Source organism: Papio anubis, chromosome 17 (assembly GCF_008728515.1).
Source record: "Papio anubis isolate 15944 chromosome 17, Panubis1.0, whole genome shotgun sequence".
Lineage (NCBI taxonomy): Eukaryota > Metazoa > Chordata > Mammalia > Primates > Cercopithecidae > Papio > Papio anubis.
Genome location: NC_044992.1, coordinates 61,057,558 through 61,081,923, shown reverse-complemented (window position 1 = coordinate 61,081,923; position 24,366 = coordinate 61,057,558). Strand labels below are relative to the sequence as shown.

Here is a 24,366-nt window from a genome sequence, read left to right as displayed (position 1 = left end):
ATTATTTCAAGATTTTATTATTAGATTTTCAAAATATGTTCTTATTCAAGAATTTGGTGCCTCATGAAATTTAATACTCAGCCACTCTGTGTTTTAAGAAATTCTGCTGTTGAGAAACTAAATAAGAACAGCAACAAAATTTTATCAAATGGGTAAACAAAGCAGGCAGATCATTTGTAAAATCCTAGCAAATTTAAAGAAGAAAAATAATTGCCCATTATCTGACCACTGAGAAATTTCTGGTTTACATCACCATTTAAAGAGGCAGTAAAATGTGAGGTTACGAATAACGAGTGAAGCCAGATGGCATGGATGAGGGTCTCATCTCTGTTGCCTACCGGCTGGTGACATTGGGCAAGTCACTTAATCCCTTTAGCCTGTCTTCTGCAGAATGAGGATGTCAGTAGAACCCACCTCATGGGGGTAAATTTTTAAGATTAATTGTGCTATTATATACATATAGCACTAGTACAGTGTCAGATACATACATACTAAGTGTTAACTATTATCATTATTATCTTTCTAGTTTTTTCTTCAAGTCTTCAATATTTATTTAATAATTGAATGTTTCTGCAATATCTTATACTTAGAATTTTTATGTTTCTTTAAATGGGCTCCAATTGTGTTGCCCACTTCAAGTTTTCCTTCCAAAGTATGTTATATTTGGTTGCTTGTCCACTTCTCCCTATTTTCTTTGTCAGAATACCCATGATTAATGATACAGTTACATTTCTCTTTTTTGTTTTACTTTCATGTATAGCATTTTACAGTTTTGTGAGAATACTTCTATTTTTAAAAAGCAGCAATACTAGTAGCACCTTTACTGTGCATATTTGAAAAGGTATTAAAATATTAATTACATATGTCTAGGTACCACCTTTTTTTAAAAAAATACATTGTTTTATATAGTTTTATAAGTTCATCTAACATTTTATTTTTTCTTTTAAATCTCAGATTACACACCTGGATAATTACTTAAGTGGTGTTATTTTTCCTGATCCCTCTGGGGATTCGTATATAATCATAGCCACTTTCTTCATTTTGGCATTTGATGCTCTTTTCTATTTGATATTAACGTTGTATTTTGAGCGAGTTTTACCTGGTAAGTTAATAGTGTGGTTAAAGTTAAATTTAAAGCAATTGTCTTTCTTAAAACATATATTAATACCTGTTTATTTGTAAGTTAAGAAGCATTTCTGATAGTAGAGAAGAAAAATTTTCAAAACAGTAGAATTTCCTCATTTCCATTTTACTATGTAATGGTATGAACTGAATTATTTTTAAACATAATTTTAATTAAAAAGAACTGTGTTTATTTTGGTTTTTGTCTTTCGTAAAGGTAGGATATATGTGTCGGTGTGTGTTTTGGTTGGAGAGAGGGAGGGAAACACTTAAATCAGCTATGGAATAATGATGCTTTTGAGTGCTTCAGTTGAACTCACTTATGTAAAATAGTTCATTAATTGGTTCTTGCTAATATTTGGCTCAAGTATACTTGTTCTTCCGAATCTCAAAACTATGAAGAAGGAAACACAATATGAAGTTAATGGATTCGATTTTGTGCCACTGTGGTCTGTAAACGGGTGGGAATAGATATTCCATGCAAATGGACACAGGAGTAGCTATTCTTATATCAGACAAAACAGACTTTAAAGCAAGTCTCTCCCTTTTGTGGAAACATCAGCCCAATAAGAGTGCTTTCTATAGTGTTATTAAAAGTAATAAAATAGGGGAGGGACCACAGAGTGAAGGAAACTCCTAACCGAACTTTGTAGTAACTTTGACTGAGCATGAATTTTCTTGAGCAGAATCGGAAGGGGCCAGGGTGGGAGTTGGTTAGGGGGTTGAACAGAAAGTGTCGACACTAGCACAGAAGCCACAGCCAAAGATGTGGGCAGATGGGGAGGGCCCAGCCAGGCCTGAGAGCCCTACTTGCTTTCTCAGCGGGGAGGCTTATAGCCTGGGGCAAGATCTCAGCCTAGCTCACTGGCTGCCTGAATATAAACTCAGTGCTGTTGTGGGGGCACAGCGGGAGTGAGACTGGCCTTGCTGACTGTGTGGGATCTGGGTGAGCCCTGTCACTCCTGGCTTTCCCCCACTTTCCTGGCTATCTGTATGATACAGAAGAAGTAGCCATAATTTCCCTGGGAACATAATTCCATTGGTCTGAGAACCACCCCCGGCAAACCTGTCCCCCACAGTGGTCAAAGCAAACCCCACCCAAGGAGAGTCTGAGCTCAGACGTGCCTAACCCTGCCCCCACCTGATGGTTTTTCTTTTACCCCACTGGTCTCTCTTCAGGAGACTCACCCAACACATAAGGACTCACATAAACTTAAGGTAAAGTGGTGGGAATAGATATTCCATACAAATGGACACAGGAGTAGCTATTATTATATCAGACAAAACAGACTTTAAAGCAATAACTGTTAAAAAAGACAAAGAGGGACATTATATAATAATAAAAGGACTGGTCCAACAGGAAAATATCACAATCCTAAATCTATGTGCACCTAATACTGGAGCTCCCAAATTTATAAAAACAGTTATTACTAGACCTAAGAAATGAGATAAATGGCAACATGATGATAGTGGGGGACTTCAATACTCCACCAATAGCACTAAACAGGTCATCAAGATAGAAAGTTAACAAAGAAACAATGGTCTTAAGGTATACCCTAGAACAAACGAACTTAACAAATATTTACAGAATATTCTACCCAACAACTGCAGAATATACATTCTGTTCATCAGCACATGGAACCTTCTCCAAGGTAAACCATATGATAAGCAACAAAACAAGTCTCAATAAATCAACACTATATCAAGTACTGTCTCAGACCACAATGGAACAAAATTGAAAATCAACTCCAAAAGGAATCCTCAGAACCATGCAAATACATGGAAATTAAATAACCTGCTCCTGAATGATTGTTGGGTCAACAATGAAATAAAAACAGAAATTTAAAAATTATTTCAACCTAATGATAATAGTGACACAACCTATCAAAACCCCTGCGATACAGCGAAAGCAGTGCTAATAAGAAAGTTCATAGCATAATATACCTACATCAAAAAGTCTGAAAGAGCACAAATAGACAATCTAAGGTCACACCTCAAGGAACCAGAGAAACAAAAACAAACCAAACCCAAACCCAGCAGAAGAAAAGAAATCACCAAGATCAGGGCAGAACTAAATGAAATTGAAACAAAAAATACTAAAAATAAATGAAACGAAAAGCTGGTTATTTGAAAAGTTTAACAAAATCGATAGACCACTAGCAAGATTCACCAAGAGAGAAGATCCAAATATGCTCAATTTGGAATGAAATGAGAGATATTACAACTGATAACACAGAAGTACAAAAGATCATTCAAGGCCACTATGGACACCTTTATGTGCAAAAACTATGAAACCTAGAGGAGATGGATAAATTCCTGGAAATATATAACCCTTCTAGATTAAACCAAGAAGAAATAGAAACTCTGAACAGATCAATAACAAGCAGTGAGATTGAAGTGGTAATTAAAATATTCCCCCCTCAAAAAGATGAATTCATAGCTGAATTCTGTCAGACACTCAAAGAAGAGTTGGTACCTATCCTATTGACACTATTTCAAAAGATAGAGAAAGAGGGAATCCTCCCTAAATCATTCTGTGAAGCCAGGATCACCCTAATACCAAAACCAGGAAAGGACATAACAAAAAAAGAAAGCTACAGACCAATATCTCTGATGAACATTAGATGCTCTCAACCAACAAGTGGATAAAGAAAATGCGGTGTGTGTATATATATAGATCATACACATATATGATATATATGATGTGTATATATATATGATATATATATACCATAGGATACTACTCAGCCATTAAAGAGGAATAAAATAATGGCATTATTTAAGGCTGGTTCCCTATTTTTGCAATTGCAAATTGTGCTGCAATAAACATTCATATGCAAGTGTCTTTTTCATGTAGTGATTTCTTTTCCTCTGGGTAGATAACTAGTAGTGGGACTGCTGGATCAAAGGGTAGTTCCACTTTTAGCTCTTTAAGGAATCTCCATAGTGGTTGTACAAGTTTACGTTCCCATGAGCCATGTAAATGTGTTCCCTTCTCATGACATCTGTGCCAACATCTATTCTTTTTTTATTTTTTAAATTATGGCCATTTTGCAGGAGTAAGGTGGTATTGCAAAAATATGGGATGAGCCCAAATGCCCATCCATCAATGAGTGGGTAAAGAAAATGTGGCATATATATGTATCATTATATGAATGTGTGTATATATGTATTTATTAAATATATATTTTATATATATATATATATAAATAAAATACTACTCAGGCATAGAAGGAATGAAATAATGGCATTTGCAGCAACCTAGATGGAGTCAGAGACCATTATTCTAAGTGAAGTTAACTCAGGAATGGAAAACCAAACATCATATGCTCTTGCTTATAAGTGGGAGCTAAGCTATGAGGATGCAAAAGCATGTGAATAATATAATGAACTTTGGGGACTTGGAGGGAAGGATGAGGGTTTGAAGGATAAAAGACTACACATTGGATGCAGTGTACACTGCTCGGGTGATGTGTACAGCGAAATCTCAGAAATAACCACTAAATAACTTATCCATGTAACCAAACATCACCTGTTCCCCCAAAACTATTGAAACAATAATAATAATAATAATAATAATAATAAAGTAATAGCATAAGCTCTACAGATAGCTTTTAAATGACTATAAAATTTGTAAATAGTGTGTACACATATAATCCTAAAAACTAACGTACAGTCATGTGCTGCATAATGATGTTTTGGTCAGTGATGGAGTACAGGTACCACAGTGGTCACATAAGATCATAATCCCATATTTTTACTGTACCTTTTCTATGTTTAGATGTGATAAGATAGAGATACCATTGTGTTACAGTTTCCTACAGTATACAGTACAGTAACATGCTGTACAGGTTTGTAGTCTAGGAGCCGTGGACTACCATATAGCCTAGGTGTGTAGTAGACTATATCATTTAGGTTTATAGAGTACACTCTATGGTGTTTGCACAATGACAAAATCACACATTTCTCAGAAGGTATCCCCATCATTCAGGACACATGACTGTACTTATTTAGCTCCATAAAAAATCCATGTTTTCCTCACACATAATTTCTTACATGTCAGAATCTATTACTGTCATTTCAAACGCTACTTATTTTAGTATATTCATCTGGTTTCTAAATCAGGTATTTTATTTGAAAAATATTTATGGCCTTCTTCTAGACTTGTTTTGTTAGGTTAATCTTTATTATACTATCATTTACAGTTTAGTCCCTATGCTTCTTACTGGCAAATAATACAATTTTCTTTTTCAATTTCATGATGTATCATTTTCATGTGAGTAATTTCTTATGTATGTAGCAAATTGGCTTCAAAATTACTTTGAAAAATTATTCCTGTGAAGAAATGAATTGAATTCTCTAATTAGATAAAGTTTCTTCTTTTGACTAAAGAGCAGCATGTAGCATACATAACCCATATAAAACTATCTTAACATGTTGCCCTAACTTGATACAGGTCACAGTGAAAGCACTCTCATATTTGACAATTTTAAAAATTACTTTATTGTTATTTTTCAAACAGGCAAAATGGAACTTCAAATCCTAAAGCTTGTCTACTTCTGTATGCACTCATTCTGTCACTTATACATATGGCAAGAGCATTAAAAACACCCTGTTCTCTAAATTCTTTTTTTTTTTTGAAGACAGGGTCTCCCTGTTACCCAGGCTGCAGTAGAGTGGTGCCATCATAGCTCAGTGCAGCCTTAACCTCCCAGGTTCAAACTATCCTTCCACCTCAGCCTCTCCTCCGTAGCTGGGACCACAGACATGTGCCACCACACCAGACTAATTATTTTTTCTTAATTTTTTCGTAGAGGTGGGGTCTTGCTGTGTTGCCCAGGCTGGTCTCAAACTCCTGGCCTCAAGCGATCCTCCCACCTTGGCAACCTAAAGTGCTGGGATTACAAATGTGAGCCACTGTGCCTGGCATCTAAATTCTTAAAAGTGTCCTTTAACTAATTGGTTTAGGCTCTGCTCTATTTTCTCATTGCTTTCTTCCTTTTGGAATCTCTTGTTTTAGCCTTTGTCCATCATTCGTTACCCTTTGTAATATAAATCAAATTAATTTTCTTTAGCCCCCAAAACCCGGGAACCTAGCAGACAAAATTGGAATTCTTTGTAGTAGGTAGAGGAAGAAATAAACTGTATTATTGCCAAGGTTAAATTTTTTTCTGTTTTACAATTCTGTGCCATATTCCTTTTTTCCCCTTTACTAAATTTTTGGTTTTCTGTAGTAAACATAATGTTTTTCCTAATACATTCTTATAAAATTTAATTAGTAATTCACTGTCTCTATACTTCACTGACCACAAAACCTTTTTAAAAATAATTAATTTAATTGCCAAAAACTTGATATATTTACCATGTACACATGATGTTTTGAAATAATATACATTGTGAACTTAGCCATATCTAATTAACATATCCATTACCTCACGTACTTATTTTTTTGTGGTGAGAACACTTAAAATCTACTCTCTTAGCAGTTTTCAAAATACATTGTTATTAAGTATAGTCACCATGTTGTACAGTGGGTCTCTTGAATTTATTCCTCCTACCTAACTAAAATTTTGTATCCTTTGACTAACAAACATCTTTCCAACCTCTCCAACCCCTGCCCTCTCCCCACCCCCTGCCAGGCCCTGGTAGCCAAGATTCTATTCTCTATTTCAGTTCATTCCACATTTTAGATTCTACATATAAGTGAGGTTATGTAGTATTTATATTTCTGTATCTGGCTTATTTTACTTAACATGATGTATCTCCAGATTCGTGCATGTTGTCACAAATGACAAAATTTCCTTCCGTTGACAAGCTAAATAGTATTCTATTGTACATATATATACCACAATTTATTTCTCCATTTATCCTTTGATGGACACTCAGTTTGTTTTTTCATATCTTGACTATTGTGAATAATGCTGCAATGAATATGGGAGTGCAGATATCTCTTCAATGTAATGCTTTCATTTCCTTAGGATGTATACCAGAAGTGTAATTGCTCAATCATATGGTAGTTCTATTTTTACCTTTTTGGGAACCTCCATCATGTTTTTCATAACGGTTGTACTAATTTACATTTTCACCAACAGTGGCAAGGCTTCCCTTTTCTCCACATCCTTGCCAACACTTTTTACCCTTCATCTTTTCCATAGCATCCTTTCTAACAGATGTGAGGTGCTATCACATTGTGGTTTTAATTTGCATTTCCTTGATGATTAGTGATGTTGAGTACTTTTTCATATTCTTGTTGGCCATTTGTAAGTCTTCTTTTCAGAAATGTTTATTCAGGTCCTTTGCTCTTTTTCAAATTGGGTTATTGTTTTCTTACTGTTGAGTTTGCTGCATATTTTGTATATTAACCTCTTATCAGATGTATCATTTGCAAATATTTTCTGTTTACTCTGTTGATTGCTTTCCTGGCTGTGCAAAAGCTTTTTAGTTTGATGTAATCTCATATGTCTACTTTTGTTTTGTTATTCATGCTTCTGGGGTCCTATCCAAAAAAAATCATTGCCCAGACCAATGTCATGAAGCTCCGCCTCCTCCCCCACCCCCATTTCTTTCTAGTAGTTTTACAGTTTAGGGTTTTACTTTTAAGTCTTTACTTCATTTTGAATTGATTTTTGTACAGATATTCCTCAACTTACAATGGGATTTCATCCCAATAAACCCATCATAAAGTTGAAAAATTATAAGTTGAAGCTTTGCAAGTTGGGATCAATTTGTATATGGTGTGAGACAGAGTCTGCATCAAACTAAAATGCTTTTTGCACAGACACGAAACAATCTCTCATTTCCTCAAGTGGAGGGTATCTGTTTTCGTGTTGTGCTGCCTGACAGATTGGGAAGGGGTGGCACAGGTTTTGCAAAACTGTCTTTTCTGCCCTCTTCAATGCACCTTTTCTTATTTCTGAGCTACTACACTCAGGTGCTGTACTCAGTCACCTGGTTTTCTTAGTGCTTGTGAAGGTATTTTTGAGTGGATAGTTGTTTCAAGTTAATGTTTCTGCTAGGGAACAAGTGCTGGGAAGTCCCATTACACACCTTATTGATGTCTGCTATACCAACTTCATTTTTTTTTTCATTTAAATGATACCTCTGAGCATGTCAGGGGACAAATTTTACATAGAATGTGTTATGCCCAGACCCTCTATTCCCCAAAGAAGACCACCAGAGTCCAGAGTCAAAGCCAAGCGGCAAGGATCTTTACGACAAGTTCGAACTTGGTCCCTCCATTACACAGCATACAAGAGGGCCCCGAACAATGCGAGTGTTTGCTTTTTATAGCCCGAAAGTTACAGGGGAACAAAGGAATTCTTTCGGTTCCCGCGCTTTCAGTAAAACCTTGAACGGCTGTCTCCTTATCGGAGACCTTCCAGGTGGTGTTTGTACTGGGCTCAGGAAGTTTGAGAGATATGTGGTGGGATGGGAGGATGGGATATGTTTGTACTGGGCTCAGGAAGTTTGAGAGAGATATGGCGATATGTGGTGGGATGGGAGGATGGGATGTGTTTGTATTGGGCTTGTTTGTTTTGAGCCCGGGGCTGAGGAATGTGCCCAGCTCCTCTCAAATGTTTTGTTTAAAAGAAAAGTATTATTCTAGAATCACATTTTCTGTATCATTTGTATCTACCTAATGTCTGGAGGTCCTAAATTTAAGGTAAGTTTCTATAACACGATGATGGGTTTTTAAGCTTTAATAAGAACAATAATGTTCTTTGTTCACAGACATTATATGCTCAAATCCCATCTACTATGAAGCTCAGTTATAACAGTTAGATATAAAGATAGAAACTCCAGACTTATGATAATTCGAGGGATATTACATTTGTGCTTTTACTATTTCCCCTTCATGATCTTCTGTTGTGATTAGAATTACAAGTTTTACATGCAACTGAGAGCTTTTTGATCATTAATATGGTAACACAAATTCCTCATCTCTAGAATTTAATTAGCATTTTAATAGGCAACATTTTCATGTTTCTTTAAGTCCTTCACTTATTCATAGTCATCTTGTTTTTCTTTTCCAATATTCCCCCAGCCTCACTGCCCAGAAGCACAAGTAATCTTTAAACCTGGGAAAACTGAATTTGACTTTTTCCTTTCAATTCCTGTTTGTATAATCTATACTTTTAATAATCAGCTTTTAGTTCATTATTTAATCCAGAACACGCATCTTAGAGGTGCCGAAACAGTGATCTAGAGAAGTTATACGACTGGCCAAGAACACATTTAGCAGAATTTGGACTAGAACTTTGAAACTCTGACCTAATGCTCATGTTATCCAGGCTGGTCTAAAACTCCTGGCCTCAAGCCATTTAGCTGCCTTGGCCTCCCAAAGTGCTCAAATTACAGGCGTGAGCCACTGTGCCTGGTCAATCTAAATTTTTATAAGCATCTTTCAAATCTTTATTTTTACACCAGGTTATATGTAAATGTTTTTACATTTATAATTCTTTTACTGAACCAAAACAAGCTAAGAATTGCTAATGATATCTATACCAATTAGACATCAGATTTAATCTACTTAACCATTTAAAATGTAACTGCTTATTGAAGCCTATGATGGGTTAAGAGTCTGAGTCTTCAAGGCTTTTGCAGTTAGCATTGGAAATACTTATGTAAATTAGTAGTTAAATGTAGTGTAAGAAGTGTAATAAGAGAGGATACCACAAGGTTCCATGAGAGGGTAAGTTCTAGGGTTGTCAAATTAGAAAAGGCATGGAGGAAACACCTCAAATTGCATTTAGAGGATAAGTAAGTTTATCTTGTGGAGAAGAGTCTTAAAAACAAATCATCTGAAAGAATCTTGAAAACACATTTTGTCTACAGTCATATTGTCAACAGCATGTATGCTCAGCAATACATTTTAATTTTCTTCCTTTCTATATCCTTTCCTATTTGACAGCAGTTATCCAGCCATAGAGTCAACAGCAAGTATGCTCAGCAATGTGAAATAGTATATCATAAGGGAAATTAAAAATTGTTTGGCAGAGTTGGTGCATAGTAGGAGACTGTGATGTAGAAATTATTAACCAGTGTACAAGAATTACTGGGAGATTTTTCCAGATGCACATGCTTGTGCACATTACACTATAGCATGTAAAGATCCCTGAGATTCTGAGGCTTGTCTCCAATAAGCCCCTCTATAGGTACCTGGTTATAATTTTCACTTGATACGGAATGTACAGAATTTTGGATTGTGTCCACTTGGGCAACTCAAGTATTGGTGATGATCGCTGACAAAATTTTCACCTTGTCAGATAAGAGAAAGAATGTGAAATTTATTTATATATCTTAATTCTTTAATTTGAAGTTGTCTTCTCTATTGTGAGATCATAGCTTTTCTCTATCTGTATTTTGTAGTGAAAATATTTCATTTTTGCAGTGATGGTTATAGCATAACAGATAGGCTTTTAAACTATCCTTAACACAATATATTTGTGTCTTGAAATATTGTTTGTATACAAAATCCAAAAGCGTTAGAACAACTGATGCAAAAAGTGGAGAGAGACTGAAGTAGTAGTGTATGTAGGCTCTTTCACTGGTTAGATTTGCATTTTAGGAAGCTCTCTCTGGCAGCTGCATGAAGAATGGGCTGAAAGCAGGTGGATACTAATCTGTTTGAGAGGATCAAATTAAGATGTCATTGTAATGTAAAGGGGAGAACAGATTCACGAAATTTTTAGGTAATAGAAACAATCTGATTTGGTGGTTAATTATATAGAAGTTGGGGGAGGTGAGAGAGAGGGAAAAGAGGTGAGGATGGCTCACTGGTTTCTGGCTTTGGCTACTAGAGGTGAGGCACTAACGAGGACAGGCAACAACTACAGTAGTAGCAAAACAAGAATATAAAACATTAGTTTGATTTTTGATATGTTTTTTAAAATACTATAGTTTCTATGAATAAAATGAATTCATTTTTGAATTTTAATTTGTTTCCCCTTCTAAAATTTTTGCTTTGTTTTTTCATAGTATAATTTCTCATTTTGGCTAGTTCAACTCTAGATGTGTTTACATATTTTCGTTTTTGAACATTTCTTCTCTCCCACATAATATCTCTAAAACCACAATACTATTTTCATTTCTCTTGTCAAAGAATTTCTATCTATAACTTGTCCATTCTTTCCCATACATTTTTCTACATGTCATCAGCATCTTTTGCTTTCATATATCAAGAAGTTTATATGTTCTGTCTCTTCTTTAGCTCTTCTTTTGCTCAGCTTCATCCCCCTACATTATATTAACTTTCAGTAACAGCTTGCAGTAAAATATTACCTGTGAAAATTCTGTATTCTTTTAATTATCCTATAGTTTCTGAAAAATCTTTTAAATTTCCTCCTCTTACCACCAATAAATTCCTATTTTGTGGATATATCATTAAAACACCATCTCATATTATTCTCTTTCCTTCTTTAGATCTGCAGCTGTAGTTTCTACTCTAATAGATAAAAGTCCATTTAACTGTCAAGCCATTTTTACTTGATTATACGTAGAGCCCCTTCTACTGGGGAATGATATGAACTATCTCTTGATACAGATCCCTGTATAATTCCAGGTCATAAAAAGTCAAAGAATTATCTATGTATCTGGTTGAAAAAATTTATATAAAATAAAACATAAGAAGATTTATGGCAGAAACAATTTAATCTGTGCTTAATTTTTCTAATGAATTAAAAATATTTCCCATGCCTCTTACATATGATCCTTTAATTTTAATTTTCTTCCTTTCTATGTCTTTTTCCTATTTGACAAAAGTTATCCAGCCATATGTCTACCTTTACATTCTTAATATGTTCATTTTTGTGCTTTTGTTGTATTCTTAGGACTCAGAAAAAAGATCTCTTTTAATTTACGATGAATTATATACTCACTATTTTCAATATTTTTTCTATATTATCAAAATAATATGTCTGCATATGCTGTGGCAGGATCAGCTTACACATCTCTTTTTTTAGCATCCGAATGTCTGGAAATCCAAAAAATGACGTTCTTGATGTTTGATATGATTCCCTACAGCTAGAACTGTATTCCCTCTCATGAGCGCTTTTACTTTTCTCAATCACCGCTGATAACTTATTGAAAGCCACAGCTCTGTCTTAACTTTAATGCACCTGTAATGGTTTATTTTGAACATTATAAATGTAAATGCCCAAGGTAATAAATTAAGTTCAAAATTGATAGCAAGTAAAGGACAGATGTTCCTTTTTATTAGTGTGGTTTAATTGATGCAATATGTAATTGTATCTTTATTTGTTAGATAAAGATGGCCATGGGGATTCTCCATTATTTTTCCTTAAGTCTTCCTTTTGGTCCAAACATCAAAATACTCATCATGAAATCTTTGAGAATGAAATAAATTCTGAGCATTCCTCTGATGACTCTTTTGAACCGGTTTCTCCAGAGTTCCATGGAAAAGAAGCCATAAGGTAACTAAGAAATTATGTGACCGTGTACACTTATAGGTAAAAGCTTAATAAATGAAGCTGCAGGTCAAATGTTGATACAGATGATGTGTTCTTTTCTTTTTATTATTCTCTGCCATCATCTTAAATTCCTCTCATTCACCATTTTCAAAGTAAAAACTGTTGATACTATCAACAGTAAAATTTAAGAGACCTATCATTTTCTTGCCTCTCATCTTCTGTCTTCCATCTTATCATCTCCCACCACTTACACTCCCTCTCTGCTTTGTCTTCTAACACACACATACATCTGTGTTATGTATATGTATACATATGCAGTATATAAGTATATATTATACATGTGTTTCAAACTTAGGCTATCTTCCTTTAGGGAGTATAGGGACTGAAATTTGAAGTCAAAAGGTCTCTTCACAATTTAATAGCTTTGTGACTTTCAGTTAAACTATATGAGCCATCTAAGCTTCTTTTTCATTCATTTCTAAGAATATATGGCCAGGTGCAGTGGCTCACACCTATAATCCCCGTACTTTGGTAGACCCAGGTGGGTGGATCACTTGAACTCAGGAGTTTGAGACAAGTCTGAGCAACATGACGAAACTCTGTCTTTACAAAAAATACAAAAATTAGCCAGGTATGGTGGTGCGTGCCTGTAGTCCCAGCTACTGGGGAGGCTGTCCGTGGGAGGATGGCTTGAGCCCAAGAGGTGGAGTTTGAGCCAATATGGTACCACTTGCACTCCAGCCTGGGCGACAGACCCAGACCCTGTCTCAAAAATAAATAAATAAATAAATAGAATAGAATGCCTCTCTTTCATCTTTAATAATATAAATAATAAGACAATTTAGCATATATGCCTGTTACATAATAGGGACTGCATAAATGTTAGTTGTACATTCAAACTGGTTTGATTGACTGAAAGTATACAAATAAGAAATAATGCAGGGAGAACCATCAGTAAAAGATTCTGCTATAATTTAGTGCATACTTCCCTAGGTGTTTGCATATTTTATTCAAGATTTTTGGGCAATATTCTTAAGTGGCATTCTATTTATGTAAAGGTATCTTTTTAAAAGTATTTTTTCAGGAGACAGTAGATCATAGTGATTATGATGTAGTCTGTAGATTTAAACCAACTGGTTTGAATCTTGGCTTTGCCCCTTATTAATTTCAGCTAAAGTATTAACCTCCTTTGCATCAGTTTCTTCATCTTAAAAATGAGCATAACAATAATAGACAATTTGTCATAAAAAGTCAATGAGCTATCACATGTAAAGCTTTTACATGGCTCATTGCTAGGTATTCAATAAATATTAGCTATTAGGAATATCCCAAATATACTAAATCAGTTAGACCAATATCAATTCACCTTATTTTGAAACAGATATGTAGGTGATTGGTGAAAGTCTCTGGGAGCAGTGGGAAATGAGGAAGGAGACAACAGGAGAAGGAGAATACTATAACCTAACATGAAAAGATCAAGGTGAAAGTTCTCTGTTCCCTGGAGTTGAGGAAATTTCTCAAATTCTATAATTTTTAGTAGTCTTTCAAGTCCTGTCTCCTGCATGAAGACTTTTATAGTTATTCTGTAGCTATAGTTTATCACTTTCTTTGCTATTAATTCTGATAGTAATTACATTGACAACAGAAAATTTAGTGTTGTTGCACATAACAAATTAAATTAGGACTAAATTATATTATTTCCTCCTTTGTCAGGCCAAAAGCTCATCTTTTAGGGCATGGTTCAATAAATGCCCAGAATCATGAGTTTGATCCATATTCATCCAGTGAACAATGGAGATGGTGTGATTGTATGGTGTGAAGAGAGGTTATTTGGGTCTCCTAAGTGGTTGATGTTAGCCATCCTATTCAGTGGTCTTAGGTCTAATTTGCCCTTATGACGTTAATGTGAATTGAGTATACTTTCAGGTAAAGGTGACAGTTCTAGCCTGTCTAAACCTGCATACAGTGTCATCTACCTTGATGTTCCCCCTGTCTGTACCTAGAGATACAGGGAACATCCTATAGGAAGTGGCCTAACATACCTGAAACCAGCAACTCTTTGATCATTCTGGACCAGACTGTTACTGCTGACAAATTAATTACTTTGTTAATTTATTCATCATTAATCAACCCCTCTCCTAGAATTAGGATACAGAGATTAATGATAGTCTTTAACCTCAGGAAGTGCAGAGTCTAGGGAAATAGACACTAAAATAGATAACTGATAAAAGAAGTAGTAGAGATGGACACAGATAATTAAAAGAAATAAAGAAGGATCATCCAACCCAGTGTAGTATAGTGGGGAAAGTCAAAAGGAGGTGACTCTCAAGGTGAGTCTTATGAAAGAGAAGGGTCTTGGTCATATAAAGTATGGTGGGGTATGTGAAGGTCCTTCCATACATAGAATATGGCATAAGCCACCTAGTAGAGCAAGAGACAGTGTGTATGTCTAGGGAACACAAGGAACTGACATTTCTGACCTTAAAGTACAAGAAAAGAGAGAGGTAAACTTTAAGATGTAGGGATCAAATCAGATCATGGAAGATTTTGCTTGCCAAGGTAAGGAGATTAGGCTATCCTGTATAGTGTGGGGAATCACTGAATGATTTTTAAGGAGGCAAATTAGGTAACCAGAACTTTGATAGATCACTTTGGCAGCTTTATGAAGAATGGATTTGAGGGTGATGCAACTGAAGAAATAGAAATATTTAGGGTATTTTATCAGTCTAGGTCTGGTCAGGAAAAGTGAGTTGCTGAAAATATTGTGGGAGCAAAGTGGTTTAATACAGGGACTAGGGATTCACAAATATACAAGAGTTAGAGGAGAGAAGGTTAAGTTACAGCCAGAAATAGCCACTGAGGACCTTACCCTGATGCATAGAAATGGGTGTTTTTCAAGAAGTTTGTCGGTATACTGCCGCAAATGTCAGGGATTTTCTGGGAAATCTCTCACCAGTTATCTTAATCTGCAGTAGCAAAGCAGTACTTGTCAAGAAATCTGAGAAGCTGTTGCAAACCTCGAGCCTGCAAATATGCTTGGCTCACGTGAACCGAGAATAATGACCTTGCTTTATTTCTACTCTCCAAATCTTGCCCATGTCCTTCTCATTAGCAAAATCTGATACTGAAAAGAGGGTTCTGTGAAATCGAGTCCGTGGTATGTCCTCTGCATTGCAGAAGAAAAGAGATTGTTGCTGATAGAAAAGGGATAATTGGCTGGGCGCGGTGGCTCACGCCTGTAATCCCAGCACTTTGGGAGGCCGAGGGGGGCGGATCACGAGGTCAGGAGATCAAGACCATCCTGGCTAACACGGTGAAACCCCGTCTCTACTAAAAATACAAAAAACTAGCCGGGCGTGGTGGCGGGCGCCTGTAGTCCCAGCTGCTTGGGAGGCTGAGGCAGGAGAATGGCGTGAACCCGGGAGGCGGAGCTTGCAGTGAGCCGAGATTGCGCCACTGCACTCCAGCCTGGGCGACAAAGCGAGACTCCGTCACAGGGGATAATTAAAAATCTAGCACAGAGGTCATAGCCCTGGTTGAGGTGAAAGATGAAAAGAGCCTGGGCAAGAAGGTAAAAGAAAAGTGGTAAAGAAATAAATTCAAATAGATTTATAAAGTTAAATTCATAAATTCTTGAAGTTAAATTGTAATAATTTTGTAGGTCACAGGATGGGGTGAAAAAGGGAGAGAGAGAGTTAAGGATGCCTCTCAGGCTCTTAGCTTGAGTTCCTGGGTAGATAGTAGAAATGCTAACTGAGATAGAGAATGGAAGTGGGCCGGTTTAGAGGAAAATATAATGCATTCAGTTTGATATCCAAGTGCACATATATAGTAAAAAGCAGAATATCTGAAACTTTGAAGAAATCTCTAAAACACAAATTTGGGAATCATCAGAATTTAGGTAGCAGTTGAAGCCATGAGAATGGGTAAGATTGTATGGCAAAAGTTTGAGAATAAGAAAAATAATTGGTCAAGTATAGAATCCAATTTAAGGAGTCCATAAAGTATGCCAAAACGGAATAGTAAGAGGAAGATGTGGAAGCCAAAGTGTAGAAGCCAGGGAAGTAGAGACTTATGAAAAGAGTGAGTAATAGTTTAAAACAGTGATGAGGGATATCAAATAAGGACTAAAAAGTGTTCATTAGATTTGATAACTAGAATGGTCATTGATGAATTTCATTGAGAATAGTTTTTTGTGGAATGGTAAGGTGAGAAGCTATATTGTCTTAGGCTTGGAAATAAATGTGGGATAAAGAAATGGAAATAGGGAGTAAAGATTATTATTTTGACAAATTTGCCTGTGAAAGATAATGATTGAGAGGATTTCAAGATTGAGGGAAAGCCTCTCTCCCTTTTTTTCTTTCTCTCCCTTCTTGCCTTCTTCTTCTTCTTTTTTTTTTTCAATTTTAGCTTTCCCTTATTCATTTGATAACTTAGAGAAATAGCTGGAATATATGAAATGCCAAGCTTTGTAAGAGTATTAGCAGGTCTGTGTAAATCTCTTTTGGGAGTGGTGAGGGGAGGGCTTTTTCTACTGCCCTCCTTAGGTCCCATTGAGAGTGATACCCTTTACTGTGAAGTTCCCCGACTTAGTTATGAACTGTAATCTGTGTTATTAATATTAGAAAATGCATTTACCTCCAAATTACTTCATCTTCTTTCAGAATCAGAAATGTTAAAAAAGAATATAATGGAAAGACTGGAAAAGTAGAAGCATTGCAAGGTAAAAAGAAAAACCTCATTGCTTGATAATGTTTTAAATTAAGACACAGAGACATTTTTGTGATCTGAAAATATAAATAATTATTGTGGAACATTAGAGAATAAATATGGAGAAAACAAAAAAATTAAAAATATGTTTGTACCATGAAGGATAATCACCAATAATATATTATCTTTTTTCTATATATACATTTATATATAAAATATTTTTTCAAAAATAGGAATGCACGGTTTATACCAGTTTATAATCTTTGACCTGACTTTCTCAAACTAAGCTTGAAGTATCAGTGAAATTGGTTTTACTTTCATAGAACTCTTCATCATCTGTTTTGGGCTGTGGTTTGCCTGATTTGTGACTCTCTGACAATCTAATTCACTCTATTTTCTGTCTTCAGAGAATCTCCTAAAATTTCTGGCATGCTAACTAAATTCTTGTTTTCTGATGGAGTTAAGTTTTCAAACATTAAAGAAAAAGTTGTCAAGCCTTAGGCACATGTATGTGAAAATGCCTGTGACATGTCTTAGATCCCAGCAGATATTTCTAAATATCATGCCCATACTTTTGTGATATAAAACAGAATGATGACCAATACCAGGAGATACTTCACCAACGTTCTCCTTACCAATTCTACCTCCCTCCAAGTATGAAATAAACTCTCCCCCTTTTCTCTACACCCAGACTTTCTGTTTCTAGCTCTGCAAGCCTCAGGGAGACAATTTCTTAAGCCACACTGCTTTCCTTTGCCTTGGAAGCAAATAAACTGTTTTGTTTTTATTCCTAGTAGTCTTTGCTTTATTAAATATTAAATGTATAGATTCTTTGACAGTCAAAGGATTTGAAGGAAGCAAGAAGGTAGGAATTTATATTCCCAGTCTTGATCCAATTTCTCCAAATTGAAGCTTTGTCTTCATGAATACATCACTTATACAATTAAATGTATAATTTAATAGAGGATGTATTAAGATACCAATGAAATGAAATGCTGACATATATTTTACTTTTCCAATTTTAAGGTCCATTCCATCTGCATATAATCCAAAATCTAATTTCCACATTTTATTCTAAAACAGGCATATTTTTTGACATATATGAAGGACAGATCACTGCAATACTTGGGCATGATGGAGCTGGTAAATCAACACTGCTAAACATTCTTAGTGGATTGTCTGTTTCTACAGAAGGTGAGAAAATAGTTTTACAAAGTAAGTTGGCTGAAAAAGCAAGTTGTAAATTGATTTGATTGTGTAAAAATTATTTCTGTATATTGGACTTGTTACACAGTTGAATAATTTAGAACAGGAAATATTTATCTCATATGTACATAAATTCATGAAAACATTTGTATCTCTATTCCACTATTATTTGACATTCCATGTGTACTTTGCATTGCTGTGGACACATATTTATGTTAAGAGTAATCTGAATTATTCATTGTATTAATTATGCAATTGGAAAATGTGAAGTTTCTTTAATAAAAACAAGTTTTTTGAACAAAATCTAAATATTGACATATATTATCACTCTGCATAGAATTAACATTCTGGCAGTAAAGCCTTTTAAATTTCTATTTATAGGATCAACCACTATTTATAATACCCAACTCTCTGAAATAACTGCCATGGAAGAAATTAGACGGAACATTGGATTTTGTCCACAGTTCAATTTTCAATTTGACTTCCTCACTGTGAGAGAAAACCTCAGGGTATTTGCTAAAATAAAAGGGATTCAGCCAAAGGAAGTGGAACAAGAGGTAGAGGAATACATTAAAATTGATGGCTTTGGAAATAATTTACTTTTGACTATATTTTTTTTGTTCAGCTATTACTTTACTCTTTGATAGATAAAGCTTAATCAATGAAGTTCTACAATAAATTCTTTTCATTTTTAGAGAGTAAAAACTGCTTAAAATAAAATATTTGGTATTGCTAACACAGAGTTTTTTTTGATAGGTAAAAAGAATTATAATGGAATTAGATATGCAAAGCATTCAAGACATTATTGCTAAAAAATTAAGTGGTGGGCAGAAGAGAAAGCTAACATTAGGGATTGCCATCTTAGGAGATCCTCAGGTGAGAGAAAAAATGTATTTTTACAATTAATTTAGATTGGAGGATATACAACTATTATTAAAGTCCAACTTCTACTGTAATTACCAAATGTGAGGGAAAATTTATAATAAAGTACCAATCAAGCTTGTTAGGTGTCATGCGCGTCCATGTGAAGAGACCACCAAACAGGCTTTGTGTGAGCAATAAAGCTTTTTAATCACCTGGGTGCAGGTGGGCTGAGTCTGAAAAGAGAGTCAGCGAAGGGAGATAAGGGTGGGGCCGTTTTATAGGATTTGGGTAGGTAAAGGAAAATTACAGTCAAAGGGGGGTTGTTTTCTGGTGGACAGGAGTGGGGGTCACAAGGTGCTCAGTGGGGGAGTTTTTTGAGCCAGGATGAGCCAGGAAAAGGACTTTCACAAGGTAATGTCATCACTTAAGGCAAGGACTGACCATTTTCATTTCTTTTATGGTGGAATGTCATCAGTTAAGGCGGGGCAGGGCATTTTCACTTCTTTTGTGATTCTTCAGTTACTTCAGGCCATCTGGATGTATATACTTGCAAGTCACAGGGGATGGGATGGCTTGGCTTGGGCTCAGAGGCCTGACATTAGGGATCTGGTGGAGGACTGTATTTGAGTCTAGAAATCATACTAGTTTTCATGGTGCTTTCTGAAGATCCTCACTGTGAAGAGGAAGATGCTTTCATACGTTTCCTCCTCTGTAGGTTTTGCTACTAGATGAACCAACTGCTGGATTGGATCCCTTTTCAAGGCACCGAGTGTGGAGCCTCCTGAAGGAGCATAAAGTAGACCGGGTTATCCTCTTTAGTACCCAATTCATGGATGAGGCTGACATCTTGGCTGGTGATTCTTGGCTTCTTTATTCCAACTAGTTATTTAAGGATTTAACATGAGAGTTATTTTTAATAGCCTGTTTTCAAAAGAAGAAAATCTTGTTTGCAGTTTATTTGCAAAATAAAACATTTCAAGCCTCCACATGTTATTGACTACAACAAGTCACATGGGGTGTAACCCTGCCAAGTTACATAGCAAAGTATGTAGACAAAGGAAGAGGTGAAGAATCAGGCCATCCTCGGAAAGTTTTGTGGCACTTGATTAGCTACGGGGAATGCAGTGAATTTCTGAGGCCTGTTTCACAATAGGCATGGGGATTAGAAATGATATTGCACCCAGGGGCTTAATGACATTACAGTTGTATTGATCTTACAAATTTCATTCAGTGTTTTGGTATCCAAAGTAGAGAATATACCATGTAAGGAATTATTCTTCACATAATATTTTGAATCTTCCTTTCTACTCAGATAGGAAAGTATTTCTGTCTAAAGGGAAGTTGAAATGTGCAGGATCATCTTTGTTTCTGAAGCGAAAGTGGGGTATTGGATATCATTTAAGGTATGTATTCTAGGTGTGTTTATTTCTAAATGAGCATATTAATATGAGGGTGACATTTTATAGAAGCCTTTAGAAATGTAAGAAAGGCGGCCGGGCGCAGTGGCTCAAGCCTGTAATCCCAGCACTTTGGGAGGCCGAGACGGGCGGATCACAAGGTCAGGAGATCGAGACCATCCTGGCTAACACGGTGAAACCCCGTCTCTATTAAGAAATACAAAAAACTAGCCGGGCGAGGTGGCGGGCGCCTGTAGTCCCAGCTACTCGGGAGGCTGAGGCCGGAGAATGGCGTGAACCCGGGAGGCAGAGCTTGCAGTGAGCTGAGATCCGGCCACTGCACTCCAGCCTGGGCGACAGAGGGGGACTCCGTCTCAAAAAAAAAAAAAAAAAAAAAAAAAAAGAAATGTAAGAAAGGCAAGTTAACTTTTGGTAGAAATTGTTTTGCAATAAACAGCCCAAAATGTCTCCCTCATTAACATTTCCTTTGTTGGTTATCTCTTGGTTTTAAGCATGCTAATTAAAAAACAAAGTATACTTCTTCTCAATACAACGTTTTTGTTTGTTTGTTTGTTTGTTTGTTTTTTTGAAGATGGAGTTTCACTCTGTCGCCAGGCTGCAGTGCAGTGGCTGCAACCTCTCCCTGGTTCAAGGGATTCTCCTGCCTCAACTTCCTGAATAGTTGGGATTACAGGCATGCACCACCACACCCAGCTAATTTTTTGTAATTTTAGTAGAGACCGGGTTTCACCATGTTGGCCAGGATGGTTTTGATCTCCTGACCTCGTGATCCGCCTGCCTCGGCCTTCCAAAGTGCTGGGATTACAGGCGGAGCCACCGTGCCCGGCCTGTACAACATTTTAAAGCCAATATTTGTATAGAAAAAATTATCTTTATGTCCTCAATAAGCCATTGATTAATTTTAGCAAACCACTTTGCACTAAAATTCTGTAGTTATATTCCAAATCTCATTGATAGAATGGCAGAATATCACATGGGAACATTTTAGAAAGCATCAAATACTCACAAACAAGCTCTGCAAATAGAAGTTGTTGACATTAAGAGAAACCACTTACTGCATAGAAACAACTGTTTATTAAAAACCTTATTAATTTTCCATTTATTAAGAGCCAATGTTTCATGTATCTTATATCCTATCATGATTTTTTTATATATATCACACACATAGCACAATCGTGATAGTTTTATATATGTATATATACACATATATATGTGTATATATATATATACATATTGGTGTTGATATGTACTATGATTTTTCCATTTAAAATAATGCAAAATAGGCTACCAATGAGCACTTTGAGGTTGAATTAGCAATTTGAAGTGGAGTATGTGATTTGAAGGAACCAATTACTACAGTTAAGTAGAATATGTCTGTAATACATATAAACTGTTTAATAAAAAACTATCTTTTCATGAGTAGTGGTGTTGGAAAAGAATTCAAGAGACTTATGGCTCTTTTGAATAATAGTTTACACAGGAATGAAATGTGTGACACAGAGAAAATCACATCCCTTATTAAACAGCACATTCCTGATGCCAAGTTAACAACAGAAAGTGAAGAAAAGCTTGTATATAGTTTGCCTTTGGAAAAAACGAACAGATTTCCAGGTAACTTACTGTGTAATCACATAGAATATATGTAAGTGTTCATGATTATGCTGATTGCATTTTCTGTTGTTCTATGAATCGAGTTCTAAAGCTTATAGAAAAGGTTTCCTTGGATTATGGTGATTGCTTTAATATGAAAACATTTGTAGACATCTATTTTGAGTAACATTTAGACATTAGTATTTTAATGTACTCATTGATACTTTTAATTGCATTGACTTATTATTATTGGCTTTTTAGATCTTTACAGTGACCTTGATAAGTGTTCTGACCAGGGCATAAGGAATTATGGTGTTTCAATGACAACTCTGAATGAAGTATTCTTGAACCTAGAAGGAAAATCAGCAATCAATGAACCAGGTATAAAAATGTGTGTCTAGCAGAAAATTAAGAAAAAAAAAAGAGAAGAGAAAAAGATGATGTTCTAATGCATGTTTGTAGAATTTTATGTGGATTTCTACCTATAATATACATTAGACAGAAAATAGCATTGTCCACTTTTAAAAGTATTATAATCATTTTATATCGAATATAATCAGTCTTGGTGCTAGGCAAATTGCTTTCCAACATCTGTCTGCTTCCCATGTCAGTGACAGACACATCTCTTTGCAATGAGCACTTCTTCCTTATCATCAAAACTCTCTGCTATAGTGATGAGTTCTGATACTGCCTCTTACTTGCCATTCCTTATAAAAATGTGCTCTTAATTAGCTAATAATTATAATTAATGTATTAATAAGAAGTAATAAAATATTATTTCCTTAGTTTACTTTGTAATAATAATTAGAAGAATTAGGAGGCTACTATACATAGACCAATGGAACAAGTTAGAGAACACAGCAATAAAGTCACACACCTACAATCATCTGATATTCAACAAAGCCAGTAAAAACAAACAATGGGGAAATGACTTCCTGTTCAATAAATGGTGCTGGGATAACTGGCTAACCACAGGCAGAAGATTGAAACCAGAGCCCTACCTTTCACTCTATACAGAAATAAACTCAAGATGGATTAAATACTTAAATGTAAAACCTAAGACTATAAAAACCTGAGAAGAAAACCTACAAAATACCATTCTGGACATTGGTTCTGGCAAAGACCTCATGATGAAGACTCCAAAAGCAATTGTAACAAAAAGAAAAATTGACAAGTGAGTCCTAATTAAACTAAAGAGCATCTGCACAGCAAAAGAAACTATCAATAGAGCAAACAGACAACCTACAGAGTGGGAGAAATTATTTGCAAACTATGCATCCAACAAAGGTATAATATCCAGAATCAGTAAGGAGCTTAAACAAATCAATAAGCCAAAAACAACCCCTTTAAAAAATGGACAAAGGACATGAACAGATACTTCTCAGAAGAATACATACATACAACCAACAAGCATATGAAAAAATGCTCCATATCATGAATGAATAGGGAAATGCAGATCAAAACCATGAGATACCATCTCACACCAGTCAAAATGGCTATTATTAAAAAGTAAAAAAATAACAAATGCTGATGAGGTTGTGGAGGAAAGGGAATGATTATGCTCTGTTGGTGGGAATGTAAATTAGTTCAGCCACTGTAGAAAGCAGTCTGGAGATTTCTCAAAGAACTTTAAATAGAACTATCATTCGACCCAGCAATCCCATTACTGAGTATATAGCCAAAGGTATATAAATTATTCTGCCATAAAGACATATACAGATATGTTCATTGCAGCACTATTCACAATAGCAAAGACATGGAATCAACCTAGATGCCCATCAGTGGTGGACTGGATAAAGAAAATGTGTTATGTGTACACTATGTAATACCACGCAACCATAAAGAATGTGCTCATGTCCTTTGCAGCAACATGGAGTAAGCTGGAAGCCATTATCCTAAAGAAATTAACACAGGAACAGAAAACCAAATACCATATGTTCTCACTTACAAGAATGCGAAGAAGAGAAAAACAGACACCAGGGCCTACTTAAGTGTGGAGGATGAGAATTGAAAAATGACCTCGTGGG

At 35.6% G+C, this 24,366-nt stretch overlaps 1 protein-coding gene across 7 annotated transcripts in view; it reads left to right on the top strand.

The window, feature by feature from the left end:
* The window catches only part of ABCA10 (ATP binding cassette subfamily A member 10), an 83,942-nt gene that overhangs the window by 16,901 nt on the left and 42,675 nt on the right, over positions 1-24,366 (top strand). For 6 of the 7 annotated variants that reach the window (XR_004179487.1, XM_017950916.3, XM_031657732.1 and 3 more), the window contains 10 exons: positions 955-1,102; positions 12,386-12,554; positions 17,216-17,274; positions 18,342-18,455; positions 18,849-19,024; positions 19,224-19,343; positions 20,047-20,185; positions 20,644-20,734; positions 22,221-22,360; positions 22,601-22,720. Coding sequence is in view for 6 of the 7 variants with exons in the window: in XM_017950916.3 (XP_017806405.2) it covers positions 955-1,102; positions 12,386-12,554; positions 17,216-17,274; positions 18,342-18,455; positions 18,849-19,024; positions 19,224-19,343; positions 20,047-20,185; positions 20,644-20,734; positions 22,221-22,360; positions 22,601-22,720 (1,276 nt within the window). In the remaining variant the exon portion in view is untranslated. The remainder of the gene's footprint in view (positions 1-954; positions 1,103-12,385; positions 12,555-17,215; positions 17,275-18,341; positions 18,456-18,848; positions 19,025-19,223; positions 19,344-20,046; positions 20,186-20,643; positions 20,735-22,220; positions 22,361-22,600; positions 22,721-24,366) is intronic. The other variant, XM_003913347.5, reaches the window with a different exon arrangement.